The sequence below is a fragment of the Erigeron canadensis genome, chromosome 2, assembly GCF_010389155.1.
Source record: "Erigeron canadensis isolate Cc75 chromosome 2, C_canadensis_v1, whole genome shotgun sequence".
In the NCBI taxonomy this organism is placed as follows: Eukaryota; Viridiplantae; Streptophyta; class Magnoliopsida; order Asterales; family Asteraceae; genus Erigeron; species Erigeron canadensis.
This window is the reverse complement of record NC_057762.1, coordinates 31,417,996-31,441,573: the sequence shown is the minus strand read 5'-3', so window position 1 is coordinate 31,441,573 and position 23,578 is coordinate 31,417,996. Positions and strand designations below refer to the sequence as shown.

The following is a 23,578-nucleotide window of genomic DNA, read 5'->3' as shown; positions in this document are numbered from 1 at the left end:
AAGTATATAATTTTGTAATATATGGTTTTTATTTAATTGTCAAAAAAAATATAAAGATGCCAAATGGGTTATAATCCTATGTGGCAATATTATAAAATAGGTTAGAGTTTCCACAGGCTCTGTAAAATCATTCAGATTCCTATTAATTTAATATATATATATATATATATATATACTAGATTTTTTTACCCGCACGATGTGCGGCTGTTATAGTTCAAGATAAACGTAAAATTGAATGATTGAACCAAACTATTTACTCTATTTAAAAAAAAAACAAAAAAACAAATCATTTTGTAATAATCTTTAAAACCTAAGATTACTTTTGAGATTAATTATAATATTTAAAAAAACCATCATATTAATAACAAAAGTATCATTTTGAATTAGAACATGAAAAAATTATCATGATATTGTAAGAATCTTTAAAACCCAAATTCCCTTACACATAACATTGTTAGGTAGGTTATAACATTCAATATGATTAGTAATATATTAGCACAGTACCCGTACAAATGCGACAATGGTTGTGGCGGAGACGGTGTGGTGGCAGGGGCGATTGTTTGTGGTGGAGACGATGTTGAGTGGTGTAGATTCTTGAAAATATTTGTTTATATCATATAACACTTCATATAAAATATATGGACGAATTGAGTTTTCAATATACTTTTCATTGATATAACTTCTGTCAACTATTATATGACACAAAAAAAGATATTTATGGCCAAAGTTGCAAGCAAAAGACTTGACAAGTTAAAATTGGACATTTAATATGGGACGGAGGGAGTTTTTTTTTTTTTATAATATAATATAGAAGTATAAATAAAGGTCAAAATAGTTTTTTGCAAATTCATAAATCTTCCATTATAGAAAGGTTTTAGGGATGAAATTAAGAAATAAGAGAATATATACTTTAAAAACTTGTTATTATTATTGTGTTAACATTAAACAATCCTTTTATGTAGCTTTTCTGCGGCTGGAATAACAAACCAATTTATTTGGTTCTTTGATTTTGGTTTCGAACATCTGAGGAAGAAAAGGCCAAAGGATTTATATATATTAAATATATTTAAGTTTAGGTTATTTAACATACTATATCAATAAATTTATTAAATATATACTGTTAAGTAATATAAGATTTTGTCTAAATTGTTTTTATATATGTATATCTAGATTATATTATATTATAATTATATATTATATTATATTAAAAAGATAAATAAGTATATATTGTGAAAAAATATGGAGATGACACGTAAGAAAAATCCTATGTGGCAAAGTCTAAATATTTTTTTAGATTAAGGTGGAGGGCTTAATAAAGCTAGGATTCCTATTGTTTTATATAGATAGAATATATATATAGAGAGAGAGATATATTAGCGAATTTCGATACTCAATGAACCCTATAACATAAGAAGATCACACAAGACTAGAATAAATAATGAAAAACAAAGAAAAAAACATCTAGCAACCAATCAAAAGACTAACGACCCATACGAGTGTAATCAAATTAAGTAAACTAGTCTCAAACTCAATCTCGACTCAATTACCTATTATAATAAAGGAGTAGGATGTGAATAGTGTTTTTTTTGTCTTTACATGCAATTTTAATATAAATAATAGAATTAGCAATTATAACAACAAAAGTGGATTTGATAGAGTGGTTGGTCTCTATGGCTTAGGGGGTGAAGGTCACGGGTTCAAGCCTTCCCTAGTTCCCCCCTTATTTTTTTTGTTTTTTTTAATAGTAAAGTATTTGCATTTTAGCCCCTGTTTTTTTTGCTTTTTTAGTTTTCAGCCCCTCCTGTTTTTCTTTTATTACTTTAACCACCTAACTTTATATAATTTGTGTTTTTTTTAATCTTTTGTAACATTTTGTTTTTTTAATACCTTTATCACATTTAACATTTTTTTTATAACTTTTTAAAATGCTATATCTTTTGTTATTTACTATGTTTTTATTTTTATTTTTTTAAAATTTTTTTGTTGAGTTGTATTTCTTTTGTACTCTTTTAAACATTTCGTTTTTATACCTTTTTCACATGTAACATTTGTTTTTTTTATATAACTTATTCATTTAGTTTTCATATTTCTTTTTGTTTTTTTGGTTCTCTTTTTTATTTTTTGGTTTAGTATATTCTTTTTGTAATTTTTAAAAATTGCGTTTCAATATTTTTTGTCTTCCATAAATTTGTGATTTTTATAACCTCATCCATAAACGCAAACGTTTTCAAAAACTTACGCCGCCCATTAGGCGGCATGAAATTCGTAGTTATCAAAATCCAAACTCGACCCAGCCTCATATACTCCTCCATACCCGCCACGCCACCAACAAACGGGCGAAATTTTGTACCCGCGTATATAACAAAAACAGGCCCGGATCCAACAACCCGGATCCATATATCATCGTCTTTCACGTATTCATTCTTTTCGGATTTCTGAAAAACTCCATTGCAGATTTTAGAAGCTCTTACTCTTTCTTTACTATAATATATATATAACCCAAAACCCAAATTCCATCCATATATACATACAACTCTCCACCACCAATAATTTTACAACAATAATAAATAATAATGTCTGCCCTAGAAATCGAAGCTCGTGAGTAAGTCTTCTTCAATTAACAACCTTTATTATTCCTTTTTATTTTATTTTTTTTAAAAATTAATTTCTGTTTCATTCTCACCTCACCTAATTGAAAGCTGTATACAAAACTAAACAATTTAAATAGAATAAAATTAATATAAAGTATACTTTTTTTTTCTTCAACTGTTAAACCCTAAAGTATCACTTATTGTATACTGTGTGAAATAGCCTTTTCGGACATATTATTATCACCAAAAAGTAAAAATCTTGTGACTAATTATATTTACCAAGTTTATGTAAGTGACCTGTATCATCAGCTTTTGTGACAAATGTGTGGTGTCGTTCTTGCGATTTCGCCGTTTTAGCTGATGTAGAAGGTCAGGTCACTTACGTACATTGGTACTCGAGTTTAGCGGTTCATTACGCACGGTTTGATATAAATTAGTTAACTTTAATATAGGTAATAATAGTATGCAGTTTTCTTTGCTTTTAGTTTTATAGTGAAAGTGGAAGTTTATTGTATGATTTTTATATGTACTTTTTTAACGTGTTGATTGCAGTGTGATAAAGATAGTTCTTCAGTTTTGTAAAGAGAATTCTTTGCATCAAACTTTCCAAACGTTACAAAGTGAATGCCAAGTATCTTTAAATACAGTAGACAGTCTTGAAACGTTTGTGGCCGATGTTAATAGCGGTAGATGGGATGCAATATTGCCTCAAGTTGCACAACTTAAGCTTCCAAGAAAGAAGCTTGAAGATTTATACGAGCAGGTTTACATTTGTGTACCTAATGTAATAGTTTTTGCCCTCGTGTGATTTGGCGTAATGTGCTAATGACTAATGTTAATTTTATTTTATGTGAGTCTATATTAGATTGTTCTAGAAATGATTGAACTACGAGAGTTGGACACAGCTCGTGCTATATTGAGGCAAACTCAGGCAATGGGTGTCATGAAACAAGAGCAACCTGAAAGATACTTGCGACTTGAACATCTTCTTGTTCGAACTTATTTTGATCCTAATGAGGTTAAGATCAAAAATTTCCTTTTTTTCTTTGTCTTTCAAATATTTAGGGAGTGCCTGATTTGTAGTACTATGTTGTAATTGTTTTTAGGTCTATCAAGAGTCAACGAAAGAGAAACGGCGTGCACAAATTGCTCAAGGTTTATACATCTCCATCCTTTGGCATTGGAACTGAATAACTCATGGGAACCCGTGTAATAGCGGATTTATAATACAATGTAATTGAAATGAACAGTAATCTAATGTAATCTCTTTTTTTTTCTTCCATTTCAGCTATTGCTGGTGAAGTCTCTGTGGTTCCACCATCACGTTTAATGGCTTTAATTGGTCAAGCTTTAAAATGGCAGCAACACCAAGGTTGGACACAGTACCCCTTTATTCACTTTCTTCGAAGATAGTGTCACATTATCGTGCTGAGTGATAATGATTTTTTTTTGATGATGCTACTGTTATTTTAGGCTCTGTAAATTATTAATTTGGTTAAAGTGAACTTGATTATAATACTGATGTTAAGAATACTTTGTTTGGCTTTTCAGGGTTACTTCCACCTGGAACACAGTTTGATCTGTTCCGAGGAACAGCTGCTATGAAGCAAGATGTAGATGATAAATACCCAACAACTCTTGGTCATACTATTAAGGTGATTTTTAGATGTTATATCGTAAATAGCTTACTTTCATCTTTAGGCTTTTTATTTTTAAGTTATTAGGGTTCTCAAAATTGGTCCTTATATAGCGTGCATTAGAATATAGACTTTGGAAGAATTTAACAGTTTGACCCGTAGTCCCGTACCCGTTTCAGATATCTTTTTATCGGACTTGTTTGAGATAAACCACTGCCACTACCCAAATCGGCTCATCCAAAAGTACATGGGTTGAAATTCCAGCCTTTAATATTGCCCTATTGTTGCATTTTTGGCTTTTGTTTTTTAACCATACTATGATTTTTTCAGCTTTGTTCCATTATTGTTGCCAATTAAATAATGATCGTTAGGTTATATCTATTAAAACTGAGACATAATAGCCCACTGTTTGTTTAAATTGACTTGAATATCTACCTTTTGTTCTAAAATAATTGTGAAATCTACTAAATATAGATCATAATAGAAAATATATATGTTTAGTGATTTTTTTTGTTACTCCCCATGTCTCCCCAAAGAGATACTTCAAGTCAATTTAGACCACTATTTTTGTTCATTTTGGGACAGTGGCATACTGATTTCCGAAAGTCCTGATAGCACGCATTTATTCTGACGGTGTCATCTATATTTGTTGCAGTTCGGAAAGAAAAGTCACCCTGAAAGTGCTCGGTTCTCACCAGATGGACAGTTCCTTGTTTCTTGCTCTGTTGATGGATTTATTGAGGTTCGTTTAGTTAAATACCTCTTTACTTTAGTCTAAGTTTTTGATGATATTCATCTTATGATTAATATAATTCTCAGGTTTGGGATCATATAAGTGGGAAGCTTAAGAAGGATCTTCAGTACCAAGCAGAAGTGAGTATTAATTTATTTTGATGCCTGATATACAAAAGAGTTTCTAATTTAGTGGTATCATTTGTATTTAAACTGTGCAGGAATCTTTTATGATGCACGATGATGCTGTTCTGTGCATTGATTTTAGTAGAGATTCAGAGATGCTTGCTTCTGGATCCCAGGATGGAAAGATTAAAGTAAGCATCTTTGTGTGATCTGTGCTTTCACACCCAACATTGTAAGAAATATTTGTCACTTAATCACTGTTAATAATGATTCCAGGTTTGGCGTATAAGAAGCGGTCAATGCTTGCGCCGCCTTGAAAATGCTCATTCTCAGGGTGTCACCAGTGTTGGATTTTCTCGGGATGGAAGTCAAATTTTAAGCACATCATTTGATGGAACTGCAAGGTTGTTAAGAAATCAACTGTAACTAACTGCTTATTGATTGCACAAATTGGAGACCTGACCTAGCTGTTACTCACATTGAATGAACTAATATTATTCTTGCTGAATTTATACCAGAGTTCATGGAATTAAAGGTGGAAAGCTGTTAAAGGAATTTCGTGGTCACTCTTCATATGTAAATGATGCCATTTTCACAAGTGATGGACTTCGTATCATTACTGCATCAAGCGATTGTACAGTAAAGGTAAGCAATTTGCTTGTTAGATCGCTGCATTCAAGTGACTGTACTTTTGTGGAAGTTGGAGGGTCTGGGCCTGTGACTTTGGTTAACGATAAAAATGGGCTGGATTGACAGGAAACACTTTTTGTGCTATATTTTGTGGAAACATAATGTTTGTCGAACATGATTACTGAGGTTATATGTTTTTTATTTATTAAATATATAGTTATTAAAGAGGTTTTGTACATTAAAATACACATGGGGCAACTTTCTACCTGTTTGACCCGTTTCATTCGTACCTATTTTTTTTACTTGTTTGGCCCCATAAAGATATAGTATGACTGTCAATGCCGTTCATCTGTAAATGTGTTGAAGCTGTGACGGCGAATTTTTTTGATGATTGTGATTGTTTTATACAGGTTTGGGATTTGAAGACTACTGATTGTCTGCAAACATTCAAGCCACCACCTCCATTGAGGGTATTGTACTAGTTTACTACCATATACAAGTAAATCACAATATTAGGGTCCTTATATATGTTTTCTTCCCCATGTAACTTTGCATTTCTTTTGGTTATGACTTACAGGGAGGTGATGCTTCTGTAAATTCTGTTCACCTTTCCCCCAAAAATCCTGACCATGTAATAGTTTGTAACAAGACATCATCCATCTATCTTATGACTCTTCAAGGACAGGTATGTGTTTTATGATCTAGTATGTACTTCTGTTAGTCGAAGTTCTAATAATCGTATATAATGTGAAAGTTTGTATTAAACCTCATTTAACTCTAATCTAATTGTGGAGAGGTAAAAATGTGATTGGTAAATTACAAATACACTAGAAGGAGAAACTACCTATATATATACTAGTAATAATATATATATATATATATAAATACAAGTGTTGTGTAGTGTAATAATTAATCAGGTAAGTGTCTCTAATATCTCTACATTCTAACAAAGCATTTAGTATATTCCGATTCTTAAAGGACTATTAGATAAAATAACCAGAAAAAAAAAATTGTTATTATATCTTGTTGAAGAATATTTAACATATGATGATTAGTATGCTTTCAAATCGTAATAATGTTTATTAATTTAATGACTTGTGTTTTTAATTCCACTTTTTTTTTCTGGCTAAAAGTTTAGTAAAAATGCGGAAAGTGATTTAAACATCTATCATATGGTAAAAAGGATCTTATGGAGTATAATATTTGATTATTTGGCGCCTATATAACCACATACCCAGAACCACTTTATCAAAACACTATAGTTCGTAGTTGCAATAAGATAATCATAACGCACATTCAAACACCCCTGAAGTCTTGTGTTGAATTGATGGAGTTAATCTGTTCTCTAGTGTTAAAGATAATGTTCATGGTAAGTGTGTGCTAACCAGAACATAATTGCTCTTCGCTTATGCAGGTGGTGAGAAGTTTCTCCTCTGGTAAAAGGGAAGGTGGAGATTTTGTTGCAGCTTGCATATCTCCTAAAGGGGAATGGATATATTGTATTGGTGAAGACAGGTATTCCTCAGACCATAAAGTTGATAATTTTCTTCTGTCGTTGTAGATGTTAGGTATAAAATGTTACCCTATTCTTATATTCATAAGCATCGGTTTTGCAACATTGCATGTGCAGACTTTTTTTGTGTTTATATATCGACCCGGTTACTCTTTTGTTTTATATATTTTAGTTCCTATCGTGATTGTTATGAGTGTTAGATACAAGTATTTTTGTAGGTATTTTAGCTAGTGAGATAGTTTCGCAAGTATCTTTAAGCATACTGGTTCATGTTTAAATTCAGGGCCTAGCTGGGTCATATCACCTCTGCTTTTGATTCCCTTCTTCCAATCCAGTTAATATTTGCTAATACTTGCATTATAAAACAATCTGCAGGAACCTGTACTGCTTCAGCCATCAATCTGGCAAACTTGAGCACTTGATGAAGGTATGTTGTTCACCTTTCACATAATGATCATTAATTAGATGTGGCAAAACGGGTTTGTTGACCCCTAACAAGTTTTCTCCACTTTTCTGTAAATAGTTGATCAGTTGATGTATTAAATATAAATGCAAAAACTAGTTGGTGGCCCATTGGTAAGGTATTTGACCTCAGGAGGATCAACTGGGTTCGAATCCAACTTCCCACATTTTGTGGGGGTGGATTAATAGGCGTTTTTTCAAGAATTCTGAGTTTCATCCCCAACATACTTCAATTTTAGAAGTAAAATAGAATGTTGTTCTAAAAAAATAAAAACCGAGTCCATTCTGGTTGCAATTGGACTTACCGCAACCTTGTACATGCAGGTGCATGAGAAGGATGTGATCGGAATTTGTCATCATCCCCACCGGAATCTTATAGCCACATATGGTGAAGACTGCACCATGAAGCTATGGAAGCCATGAAGCCTCTCTTTTTCTAAATCAAATAACCTTTCTATTTCGTCATATTATGCCATGCCATGCAGCATGACCCTTGTTTTATTAGTCATTTTAGTTGGACTCTTTGTAACATTATTCAGATCAAATACATTTTTATTTGTAATACCTATTTATTTCACCTCAGGTACATACTTGACCCCGATTCACTGATATGTTATATTTGATTTAGTACACCATTCTTTTTAGATTTTTCATACTGACTAATCAAATGTTTATTTTTACCTAAAGTTAATTTCAATCTATAGTGACAGAAACTTGCCAGTCTAAACTCTGAGAAATCTTAACATTTATAAGTTTAAAAATTTTATCCACCTATTATGTAATATTGTAATCACTATAGGTTTGTGTCAACTTTTTGTATTTAATCATACAAAATTGACAGAATCATCGATGGAGCTCGAGCATGTGGAGATTCACTAGAAGACGATGTTACCTTATTTGTTAAATTTAGTGTGAATTTAATATGAATATTTTAATTTTTACATAACTTTAGTTGTAAACCTGGAGTTATATTCAAATATACTAGCCTTTCAAAAAATATATATGTGCAAATACTATCAAGCTTATCTTCGGTGTGTCTCAAGATGGAATAAAAGTAACTACATATTCAATGAAAAGCAAAAAAGTCAAAAACTTAAGGCGCGTTTGGTTCACATAATGTTTTTAAAAGAAATAGAATCTTTTGAATGAATTATAATTTGAAAGAATGGAATTTGACAGAATGTATTTGATTTTTTGAGAATTCAAGTGACGGAAAGAATGTCTTCCTCCATCCCCATAGAATGGAGATTTCATCAAATGATGGAATGTTTACATTCCTATGGAATAAAATTTCTTCTTCTCTGAACAAACAAACGCACTAAAAAATGAAATTTAATTGTAATTCCATCAGATTTCATAAAATTCTATCAAACAAACACGACCTTAAAAGTAGTAAAGCTTTAACTATCTTTTGAAGTCACAAAATCCATATGGCCCAAAAGGCTCCAACAACATCAAATTAAAGACAACCTACACAATCTAAAAAACCCCACAAAGTCTACCAACCCATGACAACTTTCACAAAAGAATAAACTAAAGAGTCATAAATAATAAATAACTATCAAATAGTAAACATACAAAATCTCGATAGAATGTAAACGTGAACCAGAAAGTCCCCCCCAAAAAAAAAACACAAATAATATATACACCGATTAGATCAAACCAAACTCCTTTCTAAGTTATCTCTTCATGCAAAACAAAACAAAATTTTCAAAATGGAGGAAGGTCACCTTGGACTTGAGAATCGTGACAACACACATACTTACGTGTCAAACCGTGAAGCATTCTTCACACAAGTGTCCATGCAAATGCTGTTCTAATTTGAGCTTTCATCACACCGATTTTAAAAACCCCATTCACTCACCACCACCTTCTTCATTCCTATCTCATCAATCCACAAAATTATTTATATATCTATCATTTTCAACCGATATAGTTAATACCATCTTTTATATCCAAACTTTAGTTACACACTTTTCTTCATTTTATCCATCCTATATCGTTGTGACTAGCTTGATCCAAAGTTATACATACAATATATTTGAACTAGAAAGAAAGAAAGAAAAAAGAAAGTATGCCGCGTCAATACGCAATTGGACGGGCGGATGAAGCCACCCACCCGGATTCCGCACGCGCAACCTTGTCCGAATTTTTGTCAACCTTTATGTTCGTTTTCGCGGCCGAAGGCTCACTTTTAGCACTAAGTATGAACTACTACTTATTTCACCTAAAACTTTGCCTTGACGATATTAGTTTCTACTTGTCATTATATATATGAGGACTAAAGGGCTGTTTGGTTCTTAAAATATACTCTAACTTCCCATTAGATTAGAAGTGTCATGTTTTTGAATTTTCAAAGTTTAACTTTTGCAACTTTTGACCGTTAATAATTAATTTTTTTCATAAGTTATACGAATTAATTGTGTTTTAAAAGTGTTTTCAATGATATAATTTTTATCAAATTTTATATAACACAAAAAGTATATTGAAGGTCAAAGTTTAGAGATTAAGACTTTGAATACTCAAAGCAAAATACTTCTAATGAAAGAGGATATAATGTTTTTCATTGTGAGGTTAACATGAGAAATTTTAAATTTCATTTTACTGGATTCCAATGAATTTTGAGAACCAGACAGTCCCTACAAACTCCACCCACCCACCCATTGGTTGGTGGGTCGTATCAAATGTTCAAAAAAGTCGTTTTATAAAAATGTAAACATTTATTTTATAGATTTACCTTTTGATTTATTTGTTTAATAAACTTTATATGTAACATGCATCATCGCATGGGCATGCAGATAGGATGTATGGGGATCATGTATTGGGAGCTTCGGGGTTGTTAATGGTGGCGTTGGCACACGCCTTGGCTTTGTTTGCTGCGGTGGCTTCGAGTTTGAATGTGTCCGGCGGACATATTAACCCGGCGGTGACCTTCGGTACTCTTGTCGCGGGCAGAGTTTCGGTGGTTAGGGCCATATACTACTGGGTTGCTCAGCTTCTCGGTGCCGTTGTCGCTTCTTTGTTACTTCGCCTAGCTACCGATGGCATGGTATATACATATACCATTCTTATTATGCACATTTATATTTATATTTATCTATACTTACCATTTGAAACCTTTCGATTTTTTTTTCAACCAAGTTTTTATAAAATTAAAATATAGCCCTTCCTTTTTATTCACTATTTGTAACATCGTTTTGAAATACTTTTAATACCTTTAATGAACTTAACTTACAAAATGTACCCTTCAGTCTTAAATAGCTGCATTGCCCTCCTCTTACATGAGTTGTTTTTACATTAATAATTGTCGGGTATATGACTAGTCCTTTATGATTGTAAACGGCTACAAACACTTCCATTGTACGTACCTTAAGTTTTCAATTACATAAAAGGCCAATAAACCAACTGTACGTATCTTTAATATTCTAATGGTTTTAGTAAAGTTTAAATTATTTATATTTTAGTCGACATCAAAAACTATATAAAAAGTTGAAATGGTTTATAGCCCGACCTATATAATTAGGAAGGCAACATAATGAACCTCTAAAACGTAAGTCAAGTTAATTGTATACAATCACATAGCGGATATTTTACTCGTGATGCAAACTGGAGAAATCATGTTTAGAAGTTTGGTAGCACATACAAGTTGATACATGTCATACACTTGACCCTGTTTAATTAGGACTAGCCAGTAACCGATTATCCAACACCTAAAATATATTGCTTATGTGGTGTCATAAAGTACTAGTTAGATAACATTTTTCTATCGTAGATAAAAAATCAGCAAAGATGCAGGATCTGTTTTTTGATATATGTTCACTCTTTTGCAGAGACCCGTCGGGTTTTCAGTGGCTACAGGTGTCGGAAACTTGAATGCTGTAATAATGGAGGTTGTGCTAACATTCGGGTTAGTTTACACCGTTTTTGCAACCGCTATCGACCACAAACGAGGAACATTGGGAACTATAGCACCGCTAGCCATCGCCTTAATCGTGGGTGCTAATATCCTGGTTGGAGGGCCTTTCTCTGGGGCAGCAATGAATCCAGCAAGAGCTTTTGGTCCCTCGTTGGTGGGCTGGAGGTGGGATAACCATTGGGTGTACTGGATTGGGCCATTCATCGGGGCTGCAATAGCAGGTTTGATCTATGAGTTCGGGATAATACAGCCGGAGCAGCCTGTTCACACGCACCATCAGCCGCTAGCTCCAGAAGATTACTAGAAAGACGGTCTTGGTTATGCTACAATTTCTGTAATAAAGATGGGTTGACTTGGGTTTTGGGGGTGTAATTTACTGTTATTATGTGTAATTTGTTGTGTTTTCGATTGTTTGGTTTGTGTATTATGTGGTGTTTTCGGTCGACATGTTTACAATCATGTTTTGTGTTTTTGAACTTTTGAACAAAGATAAATAATGGTGCACTTGCCCCCAATACGTGTACGAAATGATGACCAAGACTGTAATTTCATTTCATTCATGTAAACTCTTGAGGGTCTATTATAAATTCTATCAGTTTACTAACTTCATCCAAGATTATATAATATAACAGGGTCTTACTCAATTTTTATCAACTACAATATACTCCAAAAATCTTGCTTTGTATCATCATGTTATACGAAGTGATTAAAATATTAAAATGGTTAAATAACATATACTATGATGCATCAATTAAAATGACTTAAAAGGGTATTACCATATTCAATGATTTGTCTGATAATTCAAAATGACAAAGCTACTCATGCTCCTTCTAGTATAGACTACAGATGAGTTCCTTTTGGTCCTACTTATCAATTGCCGATTGACGTGCGAAATCTAGTTTAAAAATTTATAACAAGATCTACCGCTAACTGACTACAACACACTTATGGGCAGTGTACCCGTTTGTTCATATGTAATATAGCTAACTAGCAAGACCAAGATCGAACACAAGGACTGAATGTTGTACTTAAGGTTGTAAAAATGTAAATCAAGAAAAGTTTGGTTTGTGACCGAATTGTCACTTTGCGTTTAGAAAAGTTATTTTGCCGAAATTAAAGCAAGTTAGTAATTCCGAGGAATTAATCGAAAATGGTTTTAGTGTAAACAATAACTAAAAAGCCATCTATGTCGAATCCACTACACAAAAAGTCTAGGTTGCATATAGGTTAAGCTCAAAATTCGTTAATGTTGGTGATGATAATCGTGACAACAAAACAACACAAACGGGCGCACTACGTTTGTAAAATCGACTAAATCACCTACTCAACTCAATTCCTTGCAACAAGTGGTACCACCAACCCTATTACAATTCGTTGAACTAACTAGTTTGATTGATTATTTAAATAACAATTTTATCTTTGTGAAAGAAACGTGGTACCACCAACCGTTAAATCCACTTAACAAAGTGATTTCTATTAGACTTGTATTCTTTACTATCATACCATGATCTAGCAAGAGTTATTCATAGACAAATAACTAAAATAATTTTTGCATTCAACTAGTATCACTATCGAAGAACACAAATATCACCAAGAACACAAGTTTAAGTAAAAGAAATCACTTCATTAAGATCTTGACAAAATGTTAAGTAAAACCAACTTGAATTCAAAATATCATGCAACCATAACTAATTGTTTCACTTCATCTTCATAGATGTATAAAGATTTAACTACTCATAATGTTAAGAGCTAAAGATTCAAATAAAAAGGAAGACATAATATACCAAATATGAAGTAATAATCCAAATCGAGGTTACAATCGAGCTACAATGAGTAATAAGAGCCAAAATTAGTCTTCAAGTCTTCAAATGATGTTGGAGTGATGAAAACCATTAGAAAACCTTGAAAAACGGCTGGAGTATAAGTGTGTGAGCTAAAGTGTCCAAGATTAGGGTTATGGTTGAGTTGTGGGTGGTATTTATACCCCAAGAGAGAGAAAATCGACATGTCAACTCGATCTCGCGCCGCTAGCACTTTTCCTCCCGCCGCTAGGAGTATTTTTGAACAACTCTGGTCAACGAACCTTGAAACTCGCGCCGCTAGCCACCAGACTAGCACCGTTACTGGACTTTGTTCAGTGGCTCGCGCCGCTAGTTTTGCCTGGACTCGCCATTTCAGCTTCGTTCTTCACCGATACTCATCCGTTAGTGCATATGGACCTTTCCTAAGTCGTTTTCTACCATTTGTGAGCGATAAACTTGCTTTAGACCTGAAATCACTAGCAAATACCATAAAGCACCACAAAACATGTATAAACGGCTATTAAACGTGTCTAAAACGTCCAAATAAGATGTGAGAAATTTGTATAAATCGAGACATATCACCAATGTTGGGGTTTTTCTGGGCGAGCTTGACGGTGCTTTGGTGACCTTAGTAGCATCATTGTTCGGGATATCTTTGCTGATAAGCCTAAGGATTTCGTCAGGGGCCAGCTGGTCGATCTGTTTCTCGATCAAGTTACATACCAAGTTGACATCTTATAATCTATCTATGATATAATTATATAAACTAGTTACTGTACTTATTCTGCAGGTAAATTGCTCAGTTATCTTCTTTAGAAATCGATAATCATGGCTTGGCTAGGGGGCCCTGATACCCTAGCTGGAGCATTATTGGAGGGTGGTCTTAACTCTTAGGCCATGGCTTCTGGACCACATGGATGGGCTGTTGAGTTTGCCGAAAACAGAGTAGGACAACTTATACTACAAGTGAATTTTGTAAATTAAGTAGATAAATACACGAAAGGAACTGATACAAAATCATTGATACTAATTATGAATCACCATCCACGCAAGGTTTTCTACTTTTATTTGATCATAAAAATCAAATTATGAAATATATAAAAATTGAATTACATTATTATTTGATTAACAAATGGCATAACTTTAGCAAAACAAAAACATAAAATAAATTGAAATTAAATTTTACCCAAGAAGCACTGCTGCTTTTACAAAAATATCAATTTGGCCCCGACACTCTAATACAGTCGAGGCTTTGTTCCTTTTTTTTCTGCTTCATTTTCGTTCTTTTTCTCCTTTTTTCTTCTAATATTTGAACAAAGAAACAATAGATTGGAACGGAAATCCCGAAACCTGTCCTCAATTGGTCTTTTTCTGTTCCGGTGTTTGTTTTTCTGCCTCTTCAGGCACAAACCGTGGCAAAGTTAACAATGTGTTGACACGAGAAACACCTTCAAGGGCGGACCAGTCAATTACACCTTCGTCGTTCATGGTTTCCTTATCCTCTTCTAGGTTTCCAGCAAGGTCGTCATCATCATCTGCATCGCTTCCATCTCCTTGCAACGCTTCACCAGTTTGAACAGTAACTGTATCACTAGGTTTCAAGGAAACCGGCTCGTTTTTCTCAATGGAAGTAGCCATGTCAGTAGCTGAAGCAGTGGAGACGTTTTCCGGATGCGGGGTAAGAAATAGGCAAACAACTGCACAGTCATCAACTTTAGAAGTTGGGTACTTGTACTTCCAAGCACGTACCGCTGACTCAACCACTGCTTGAGCCGCACAAGAACGTGTTTCAGCAGAGGCTACAATATTGACTACATCTTTGTTTGTGAGCACATCCCAAATCTGACATATCGACCCGAATAACAGTAAATACATAGAAATGATTACAAGGGGGTGTATGGATTCATGTTTTGAGGGTAAAACGTTGATATCAAATAGCAGTAATCAGAATTATCACACGAAATGAGCAGTGGAAACTAGAAAATAACGTTTGGATTTGCCTTCGCAGTTTGAAGTTGTAAAATCAAATGATCAGATACTTCAAAATTATCAGATAAAATGCCCAAAAAAGGTTTTATTATAAGATAGACCGAAACAGAAATGAAAGCCTCATATTAGGTTGAAATAAGGGTCATTTTGTAATTTTACTTTCCCTTTCAATAAACGATTCTGTTGTACCTGGTATGAATCGACTATAACCTTAGAATTTAAAATACTGAAAACACAAATCCAAACACCCGTGATAAATGTTTTAAGATGCTGATAATATTCATACCCCGTCAGTTGCCAAGACGACAAACTGGTCATCTTCGGTTAAATGACGATAAAAGATATCGGGGACAGAGATGAGACCAAAATCTTTGAGGCAAAAGTCCCCGAAAGCACGAGCCATGGCTAGGCCAGGAGAGTCGTAGTTAGGTAGCCAAACCCTAGTGACATCAGGTTCATCTTGAAGGGCAAAAACTCGCCCTTTGCATTTCCGAATACGTTCTGCTTCCGCTGTAAAGATATTTAAACAAACAAATCGATTACATATATATTGCATCCACAAATTAGAAATATTAAGCATATAGCATTTAGAAAGTCTCAAAATATTCTCTAATCTTCCTTTAGAATTTTTTTAAAGCATATACAAATTTAGAATTCATTAGGCATATTCGTGAGTTCGGCTAACTTAGCCATATGACCCAAGCACATGTTTGTTTTCATCAAGCGCATGTGTGAGTAGGTTGCTATGTCTAAAGGTTTAGAATGATATCATGAATCCAATGGGGTTGGTGGCCCATTGGTAAGATCTTTGACCTTAGGAGGATCTACCTGGGTCGAGTCCACCCTCCACATTTGTGGGGGTGGATTATTATTTTTATATTTTTTGGGGAGGAGAAGGGGGGGGGGGGGGGGGGGGGGGGGGGGGTTAATCTCACGTGACAAAAAATATTGTATGTGTAGTACCTTGAATAGTACTCATTAGTATAAGAGATTCCCACCAGGGAGTGTTCAGATGTACATTATGAAACTAGTGATTGGATGTGTGGTTGGTGTTTAAAGTTGTAAAAATCTATTCGGATATTTGTGTTTGGCAAACTACAGTTTTATAACTCATACGAGAAAAGAAATGAAGAAATGATAATTTTGTCAAAAAGTATAACTCATTTGTCAATGGATATACAAGTCCCTAAAATAACATTTAACAGGGATATAATGGTAAACAAGTAGTTCTATTGACCCTTGGTAAAGATAATCCAATAAACCAATTAAAAGTAGATTATGTTTATACAATCCCTCAAAAAGATTTGTCCGACTTCAAGTTGCAGTGGTGAGCTAGTCAGTTCCAAAACACCTAACTAGACACCCACTTGATATCATGTTTGCAGGTAAAGCATGATTTCGTTTAGAGATTAACTTGTCAGTAATTATGAAAAAAGGGTAAAACAAGGACTCAAGGAGTCTAAAATTCTAAAATCATACAAATTTGATCTACTTGGGCATAATCAATTATTGGGAAGTATTTTGTTATTCCTATCTTAACAATGTTTCCTAAAAATACTAACATCAAAAGGCATAGCCAATAAAAACTTCAACATAACAAGGTTAAACAGTTATGAACTTTATCAAGGAGAGGAAGAAACCTGGAAGATTTGGTTTTAGATCCACAGTCAGCTGAACAGCAACAAGAGAATTATTTTTATCTCTAGTGCACAATATGGCTCTGGAATCCCCAACATTTCCAATTATAAGATCCTGACCCTACAACAAACAAAAAAGCATTCACTTTTAGTATCAAAATAAATCCCAAAATCACAGGTCTTCAAAATTCGGATGTGTTCAATCACCTAACCTGTTTAATCAGGGTTACTGCTGTAGTCCCGCTACAGAAACAGTCAATATTAGCATACATCCGCAGTTCCCTGTCCATGACTTTGAAAGCCTTCAGAAATGAATCCTTTAGCACCTGCAATTTCTCAGGGTTCGTATTGATTTCAAGATCTAAAAAGGCCCGGGAATCCTCAGAAATAATAGGTGTTTCTTCATTAAGGGTGTATTCCCGCAGGACATCGCTACTACCCTTGACATTGACTTCCCAATTTGTACTTAGCTTCAAGGGGAGGGAGTCCCTCACTCTCTTAGCAACCAGGTGACCGAAAGGGCCATGACCATCAAACACACCACAGAAGACTGTGTCTGTTCTTGACCCAAAATTCTGGAAAGCAAAAGCATCGCATTAGCCTCTTGCACGTCTTACAAGTAATAATACAATAGTAAGGATGTGAACAATATGAAGCAAACTCATAAACACAATAAGATGATAAGCACAGTTCAGATTATTTCCTACGTTGATTGCAAGCCATTATAAGGACATTTGTATTTGCATTTCCTAAGTAATTATATGACCATTATGATTTGAAGCTGCAATAATGACTTTTAACATTTAGATAAACAGGTTCTCCTTCGGGTTAATTAGGGTCAGATAATTAAAATCATACTAACGGCAACAAGACTCTTATTTACCCCTTGTCTGAACCTAACTTGATAGATTAAAAGTGACATTTCACGAAAAATCTATTCCTAAAATTTTCTCAGAAAAAACTGTCCTTTCGGGTTATTTATCTGTGAATTTCTTAAATATTTTATTAATTTGTCAAGCAATCAAAGACACAATTATCTAACTAGTACAGCTTCAAAAGTAGAATCACAACCAAACACTACCTTTTACCCTCCTTTTTTCTACAGCTAAATATCTTATTCTAAGTATTCAATATGACATACTCACTTTCATAATACAAATCATGTGAGCGTATACTACATATCCATATGGAACAGAACAAACTTATATAGATTTCATGTCTAACTTAAACAGGAAACATTAAAAAAAACATTCAAGGGGGACAATTCCAAATAAAATCTAAATACAATACTAAAGTGGACACTCACCAAGATGCGGGTAGATGCAAAATGAAAACACAATTAACATCCAATCTGTCATTTCATAATCATATGGTCAAAGAGAAAAATAAACTAATCAATTTAACAAAAAGTAGTTTATAGGTCAACTTCAATAAGATCAATACAATTACCGTAAACTGCAAAAATCATTTAAAGAAACCATAACTCCACCTTACACACTAATACTTTTTAACAAAAAAAAGTAACACCTGGAAAAGAGTATAGTCGGTATACAAGGCGTAAACTTTACTAAAAACTAAATGTTGAACTACTACTACCACTACTAATCATGAAGCAATCAATAAAACAAAAAGATATAAAGCCAAGGATCGAACCTCCCAAACAATCATGGCATCTTGATTGGTACCCTTTTTCCCTTGTTGAGTAAAAAGCGAAGCAACATCACTAGAACCATTCAAAAACATCCTGCCAGGAATCCGATGAAGGTGATCTTCCCTCTGCGAATTAAACGAAGAACTCCTAGACGTTCGTTTCTTGGAATTCCTTCGCTTTTTACCACCAAAACTAGTAGGTGTGGTTGGGGAGCTTGGGTGAGGGCTCCTGCTTTCGCTGCCAGATAAGCAGGACCCCATTCTTAGGGCCCTGACAATATTTAGTAAGCACTCCAGACCAGCAGCTCCACAACCAACCTCCCTCCTATTTTCACTTGTCGAATCCGTCACTCCTATCGTTTCCTACAAACACGAAAAATTCTTTCGTGTTTGCACTTATCACCCCTCTTACTATATTCTTCACCAATTCACCCCACACCAAATCATCAACATTCACACTCAAATCTCATACCCTAATCTATACATACACATACACATATACATATACATGCATTTTTCCCCCTAATTTTAATTTTTAAATTATATCATTTCATATCTAAAGATAAAAACAAAATACTTAAATCTACAACCCTAATATATATACATACATATATATATATGTGTGTATATATCTACATATACATATAAATAATTGGCCTAAATTTGAATGTATCTATTTCAATTAACATTCAGACACAGAAACCACAATACACAATATATGATATATATATATATATATAATTACATGTATATATATATGTGTGTGTGTGTGTGTATAGAAAGCTAGGATGAATAACCTATCAAAAAGAGATCAAATTAAATGAAATTCACCTAAAATTTAATGCAAATAAATAAAATTGGAAGGTGTGTGTGTTATGGAGTGTGGGATTGAAGAAGAGGAATAATATAATGAAGAATAATAATATAATGAAATAGTAATAATATGAATATCATATGAAGGGGAGATCAAATGAAAAGCTGGCAAATTTCAGAAATAGGAATGGAGACAGAACAAAACAGGAAGTACATGTAGATATAGATATATGATAGATATAATAATATTATTTTATTATTTAGATATATAGATATAGATATGTTAGATACAGATGATTTATATGTGTGTGAGTGTGTGTTTAATGAGTGGATTACATTATATTATATTTTAATTTTATATTATTATTTTTATGTATATGTATATGTGAAAAATATGGAAATAATAATAAAAAATTATGTCGACGGGTATATATATGTGTGGATTATATGTGTATTTTTTAGTTTTCTTTTCATTTTCATTTTGTATTTATAACAAAGTATAGTATGATGTGATGTATAGTAGATTCATGATATGGATAAATAAAAAGTAACAAAAAGACAAGGAAAGATTCAAAAGATAAGGAAAATAGGCGGAAATAAAGAACTATAAATACGGATTGTCGTACAAATATAGATATAATAAAGTATAACTATAAATATAGATAATAAAGAAATGAAATGGATCTATATCTCATAAAAATAATTAAAAGATAATATCGAAAGTGATATATCTACAACTGCTTAATCTACAACAAAACATGCATTATACAGTTGTATACTATACTGTAATAAATGTTAAATAAAAACATAAAAGAATATCCAAATAATTTTATTATTATCTAATATTGTTAGTTAAGTAGTAATGGTTATGAGAATTTGAGTGATAATGTTGTTTGAATTATAACTTATCATGTGATCAATATTTATTATGTATTTCAGATTGCTTTAAAAATAGGATTGTATTGATTCATTAACCAAATAGTTTAACCTGTTCATCCATTTTTTAGTTTATTTTTTCTCTCGAAATAAAAATGATTGAAAACACAAACAAGAACTACATTGCCTGAATAATCTGATAACACGTAACATGCACTAGGTGTTTGGTATAAGAGAATAGAAAAAAAAATAAAAATACTGGAAAAAAATTAAGTATTTAAAAAAAACTCAAAGAATAAATATTTAAAAAAATATACAAAGTTTTATAATAATTAAATTTAATACATATAACATTATTAAAAAACTATATTCTCCTTTATACACAACAATTTATAAAGGAGGGAATGAAAATGATTTTCACCTTTTTACTTTTTTTTCCTAATTTTTATAATAACCACTGTTATACCCGGCCATTGGTCGGGGATAACGATCGAACACAAACTTGAATCCGGGTCATTAATTTTAACATGTCAACTGTTACTCATTAGAAAAAAAAAAAAATCTTTAAGCAATACGTAAATCTTAAAACATAAATCTTTAATGGCGAAATAAAAAATTATAAACTATCTTGAAAGATAAAAATTAGAAGCTTTGGTGAAAATAAAAAAGACTAAAGCTAAGTACCATGAATTATCAAACATAAAACTATAGTGGTTAATTTCAAAATCTTAAAGGATTTAATAGTTAAAATGTGAAAGACTAAAACGTTAGCACCCTAAAAATAATGATATAATTAAAAATAAACCAAATAAGGCAAGTTGATATCCACACATTACGTTAACAAACAAAAAAGAAAAAAATTCTAAGCAGACAGACAGGCTGTTGAGCCAGCTGCCTGCTAGCTAACTTTACTATTCACGTAAAAATATTTTATATAGGTTATAATCAACCAAACAAAGTCTACTCATTATATTTTCTCCTTCCATTGTACTAACACCCCTTAAATCTCGTGGGGTGTTGCTATGAGGATGTAAACTTTTGTAGTGTTTACAATTAAGATATGAAAAATGATTAATTTTCTTAAAGGTAAACCTAAAAATTATTTTAAATTATAAGATGTTAACATATGCATTTTACTAATTTTCGTATATAATCATACTGACTTACCCCTGATTTTTTTGACATATTTTCATCTAATAGTTAAAAAGATTTTTGGACTGTTGTTTTAAGAAGGTTTATCGATTCCATTAAGATATTATAATACTATTGTTGTTGTCCATAAAATAAAAATGATAATATATACATAAAACTTATATAAATATTGGTTAAAATAATAATTTCTGAGTTTATTTCGGAAGTGGCAGTAGATCAAGGTGAGACATATAGATTGGGAATGGAGAATATTGTGATTTTAAAAATCACATGCAAAACTTGTAGTTTTCACATGTCTCCACCTCTTATCAAAGTCATCTGACTTTTGGACTGTTGTATAAATGTATGATACGATTCTTGTGCCTATCACTTTGGGGCTTTGGTTTTCATATATATATACACGAGCATGACGTGCAATGCGGTGACGATGATATTAGTTACGATATGGTGGTGTTGGTGTTAAGTGATGTAGGTAATTGAAAAAAAGATATTTGATTTTTAAGGATAGTGAATATCTTTTGAAAGATAATGAAATGATTGTGTAAGTTAATTATTTAAGGATAAAATGGTAATTTTGCATGTCCCAAAATTATAAACTTTTCAACATAGAGGTATAATTTTTATATAGTAGTATATATATATATATATGGAGATAAGAATATAAGGATGTCGGGTATCTAAGTTTAGGTGTGGACACTCACATATTGTTTTTTTAATCCATAAAAATTATGAGGACCCAAATTAAACAAGAAATAATAAAATATTAGTATGTGAGGGGTTCCACACCTAAGCTTAGGTGCCGAACAGCCTTATATTCCTTTTTCCCTATATATTTAGAACAGCAAAGGCCGGATTACGGGAATCCGGACTGGATAACGTGGACCTACCCGATCCCCTCCCCCGCCCGCCCCACCCGGTAAAAGCTCCACGAAAGCCATGACAAAATCCTGACGGACAATCACAGGCCAAGAGTATCAAACCTATAACCTCTTGGACAAAAGTGGATGTCCAACCACTGAGGTAATCAGTGAAGTACTATTTTGTTATTTTACTTGATCCTCTTTTAACATTTCTATCCATAAAGGATGAGATTTTTGGGGCATAAAATATTTTAAGAAACATTTTATTTAAGTTTTATTTTTAATATTCTAAATATAACTTGTCGAAATATATTAATTTTTATCAAAGTGACTATTCGATATATTCATATAAAAAGTAAATTACTCGTATTATGCTAAAAGTTTAATATAAATGTATTAATTTGTTATCAAAATCCCTACCATCTACAGATAATGACCATTTTAGATCAAACTAACTGGTTGTCATAAAAAATATTATTGATAGAGTTACATTCTGACCCGTTAAGATATGGGGCATTTTGATTATGTAATGGGATAAACTATATATGGTTCATTCTAATTATATTTTGCTAAACTTCTTTCCCATTTCTTGCAATAGTTGGAGCATGAAACACGTTTTAATATTGTCAAACCACATGACATCTGATGATGTGATAAAAACCATATGATGTAAAGATATCTTATTATTTTGGTTTCAGGATAAAAAATATGATTCTAAGAATAAAGTTTTATATTATGTAGGTATGTATAACATTTCTATCTAGTAAAAAAAAAAGTTAAATGAGTGGGAACCTCTGGTTTCATGTACCAAATAGGTACCCTGAGTCACTACCGCATATATTACAACTCGGTGACTTCCAGGGGAAATAGGTGGAAGGCAGCCTGCTTAGCAAGGATTCGAACCCGCCCCTTTTAGTTGCATAAAACTCTTTGTTAAGGGGCGGTACTAATGGTGTTTCACCCCATTGGCTAATGGGGTTTCACCCCATTGGTTTCTATCTAGTATCAAATTTGTTCAATTTTTCTATATTCCACAAACATTTTATTGAGTACAATGTATTACCGACAATGTATTACCGTCAGATGCTATATGATAGACAATGCGAGACTGTAAAACATTTTATTATAACCTTACAAAATAGATGTTTTAAGTTTTTGCCAAACTTGATTGGTCATGAAAATAATTTTTCTA

The 23,578-nt window shown here is 32.7% G+C and overlaps 3 protein-coding genes across 3 annotated transcripts; 2 read left to right on the top strand and 1 right to left on the bottom strand.

Annotated features, from left to right (window-relative positions):
- Positions 1 to 2,433: 2,433 nt before the first annotated feature.
- Positions 2,434 to 8,321, top strand: LOC122587257 (suppressor of mec-8 and unc-52 protein homolog 1). Its single transcript, XM_043759371.1, has 16 exons — positions 2,434 to 2,602; positions 3,144 to 3,354; positions 3,457 to 3,609; positions 3,698 to 3,746; positions 3,880 to 3,963; positions 4,143 to 4,246; positions 4,884 to 4,970; positions 5,048 to 5,101; positions 5,182 to 5,277; positions 5,363 to 5,490; positions 5,605 to 5,731; positions 6,127 to 6,186; positions 6,294 to 6,401; positions 7,131 to 7,231; positions 7,605 to 7,656; positions 8,016 to 8,321. The coding sequence occupies exons 1-16, from the start codon at positions 2,574 to 2,576 to the stop codon at positions 8,112 to 8,114; spliced, it is 1,542 nt and encodes a 513-aa protein (XP_043615306.1). The 5' UTR covers positions 2,434 to 2,573; the 3' UTR covers positions 8,115 to 8,321.
- A 1,444-nt stretch (positions 8,322 to 9,765) lies between these two features.
- LOC122587106 (aquaporin TIP3-1-like) lies at positions 9,766 to 11,911 on the top strand. Its single transcript, XM_043759183.1, has 3 exons — positions 9,766 to 9,895; positions 10,490 to 10,740; positions 11,522 to 11,911. The coding sequence occupies exons 1-3, from the start codon at positions 9,766 to 9,768 to the stop codon at positions 11,909 to 11,911; spliced, it is 771 nt and encodes a 256-aa protein (XP_043615118.1).
- A 2,525-nt stretch (positions 11,912 to 14,436) lies between these two features.
- Positions 14,437 to 19,233, bottom strand: LOC122587105 (probable protein phosphatase 2C 33). The gene is made up of 5 exons (XM_043759182.1): positions 18,689 to 19,233; positions 17,248 to 17,610; positions 17,039 to 17,156; positions 15,685 to 15,908; positions 14,437 to 15,251 (listed from the first exon to the last, which is right to left on the bottom strand). Exons 1-5 carry the CDS (start codon positions 18,944 to 18,946, stop codon positions 14,766 to 14,768), a joined length of 1,449 nt encoding a protein of 482 aa, XP_043615117.1. The 5' UTR covers positions 18,947 to 19,233; the 3' UTR covers positions 14,437 to 14,765.
- Positions 19,234 to 23,578: the final 4,345 nt, after the last annotated feature.

Coding starts and splice junctions, on each gene's coding strand:
- LOC122587105 (XM_043759182.1), bottom strand. CDS start 18,946: ATGGGGTCCTGCTTATCTGGCAGCGAAAGCAGGAGCCCTCACCCAAGC. Junction 17,611..18,688: donor ATGCCATGATTGTTTGGGAG/GTTCGATCCTTG, acceptor TTTGCTTTCCAG/AATTTTGGGTCAAGAACAGA. Junction 15,252..15,684: donor TCGTCTTGGCAACTGACGGG/GTATGAATATTA, acceptor TCGATATGTCAG/ATTTGGGATGTGCTCACAAA.
- LOC122587106 (XM_043759183.1), top strand. CDS start 9,766: ATGCCGCGTCAATACGCAATTGGACGGGCGGATGAAGCCACCCACCCG. Junction 9,896..10,489: donor AGGCTCACTTTTAGCACTAA/GTATGAACTACT, acceptor ATGGGCATGCAG/ATAGGATGTATGGGGATCAT. Junction 10,741..11,521: donor GCCTAGCTACCGATGGCATG/GTATATACATAT, acceptor ACTCTTTTGCAG/AGACCCGTCGGGTTTTCAGT.
- LOC122587257 (XM_043759371.1), top strand. CDS start 2,574: ATGTCTGCCCTAGAAATCGAAGCTCGTGA. Junction 3,610..3,697: donor CTTATTTTGATCCTAATGAG/GTTAAGATCAAA, acceptor AATTGTTTTTAG/GTCTATCAAGAGTCAACGAA. Junction 5,732..6,126: donor CAAGCGATTGTACAGTAAAG/GTAAGCAATTTG, acceptor TGTTTTATACAG/GTTTGGGATTTGAAGACTAC.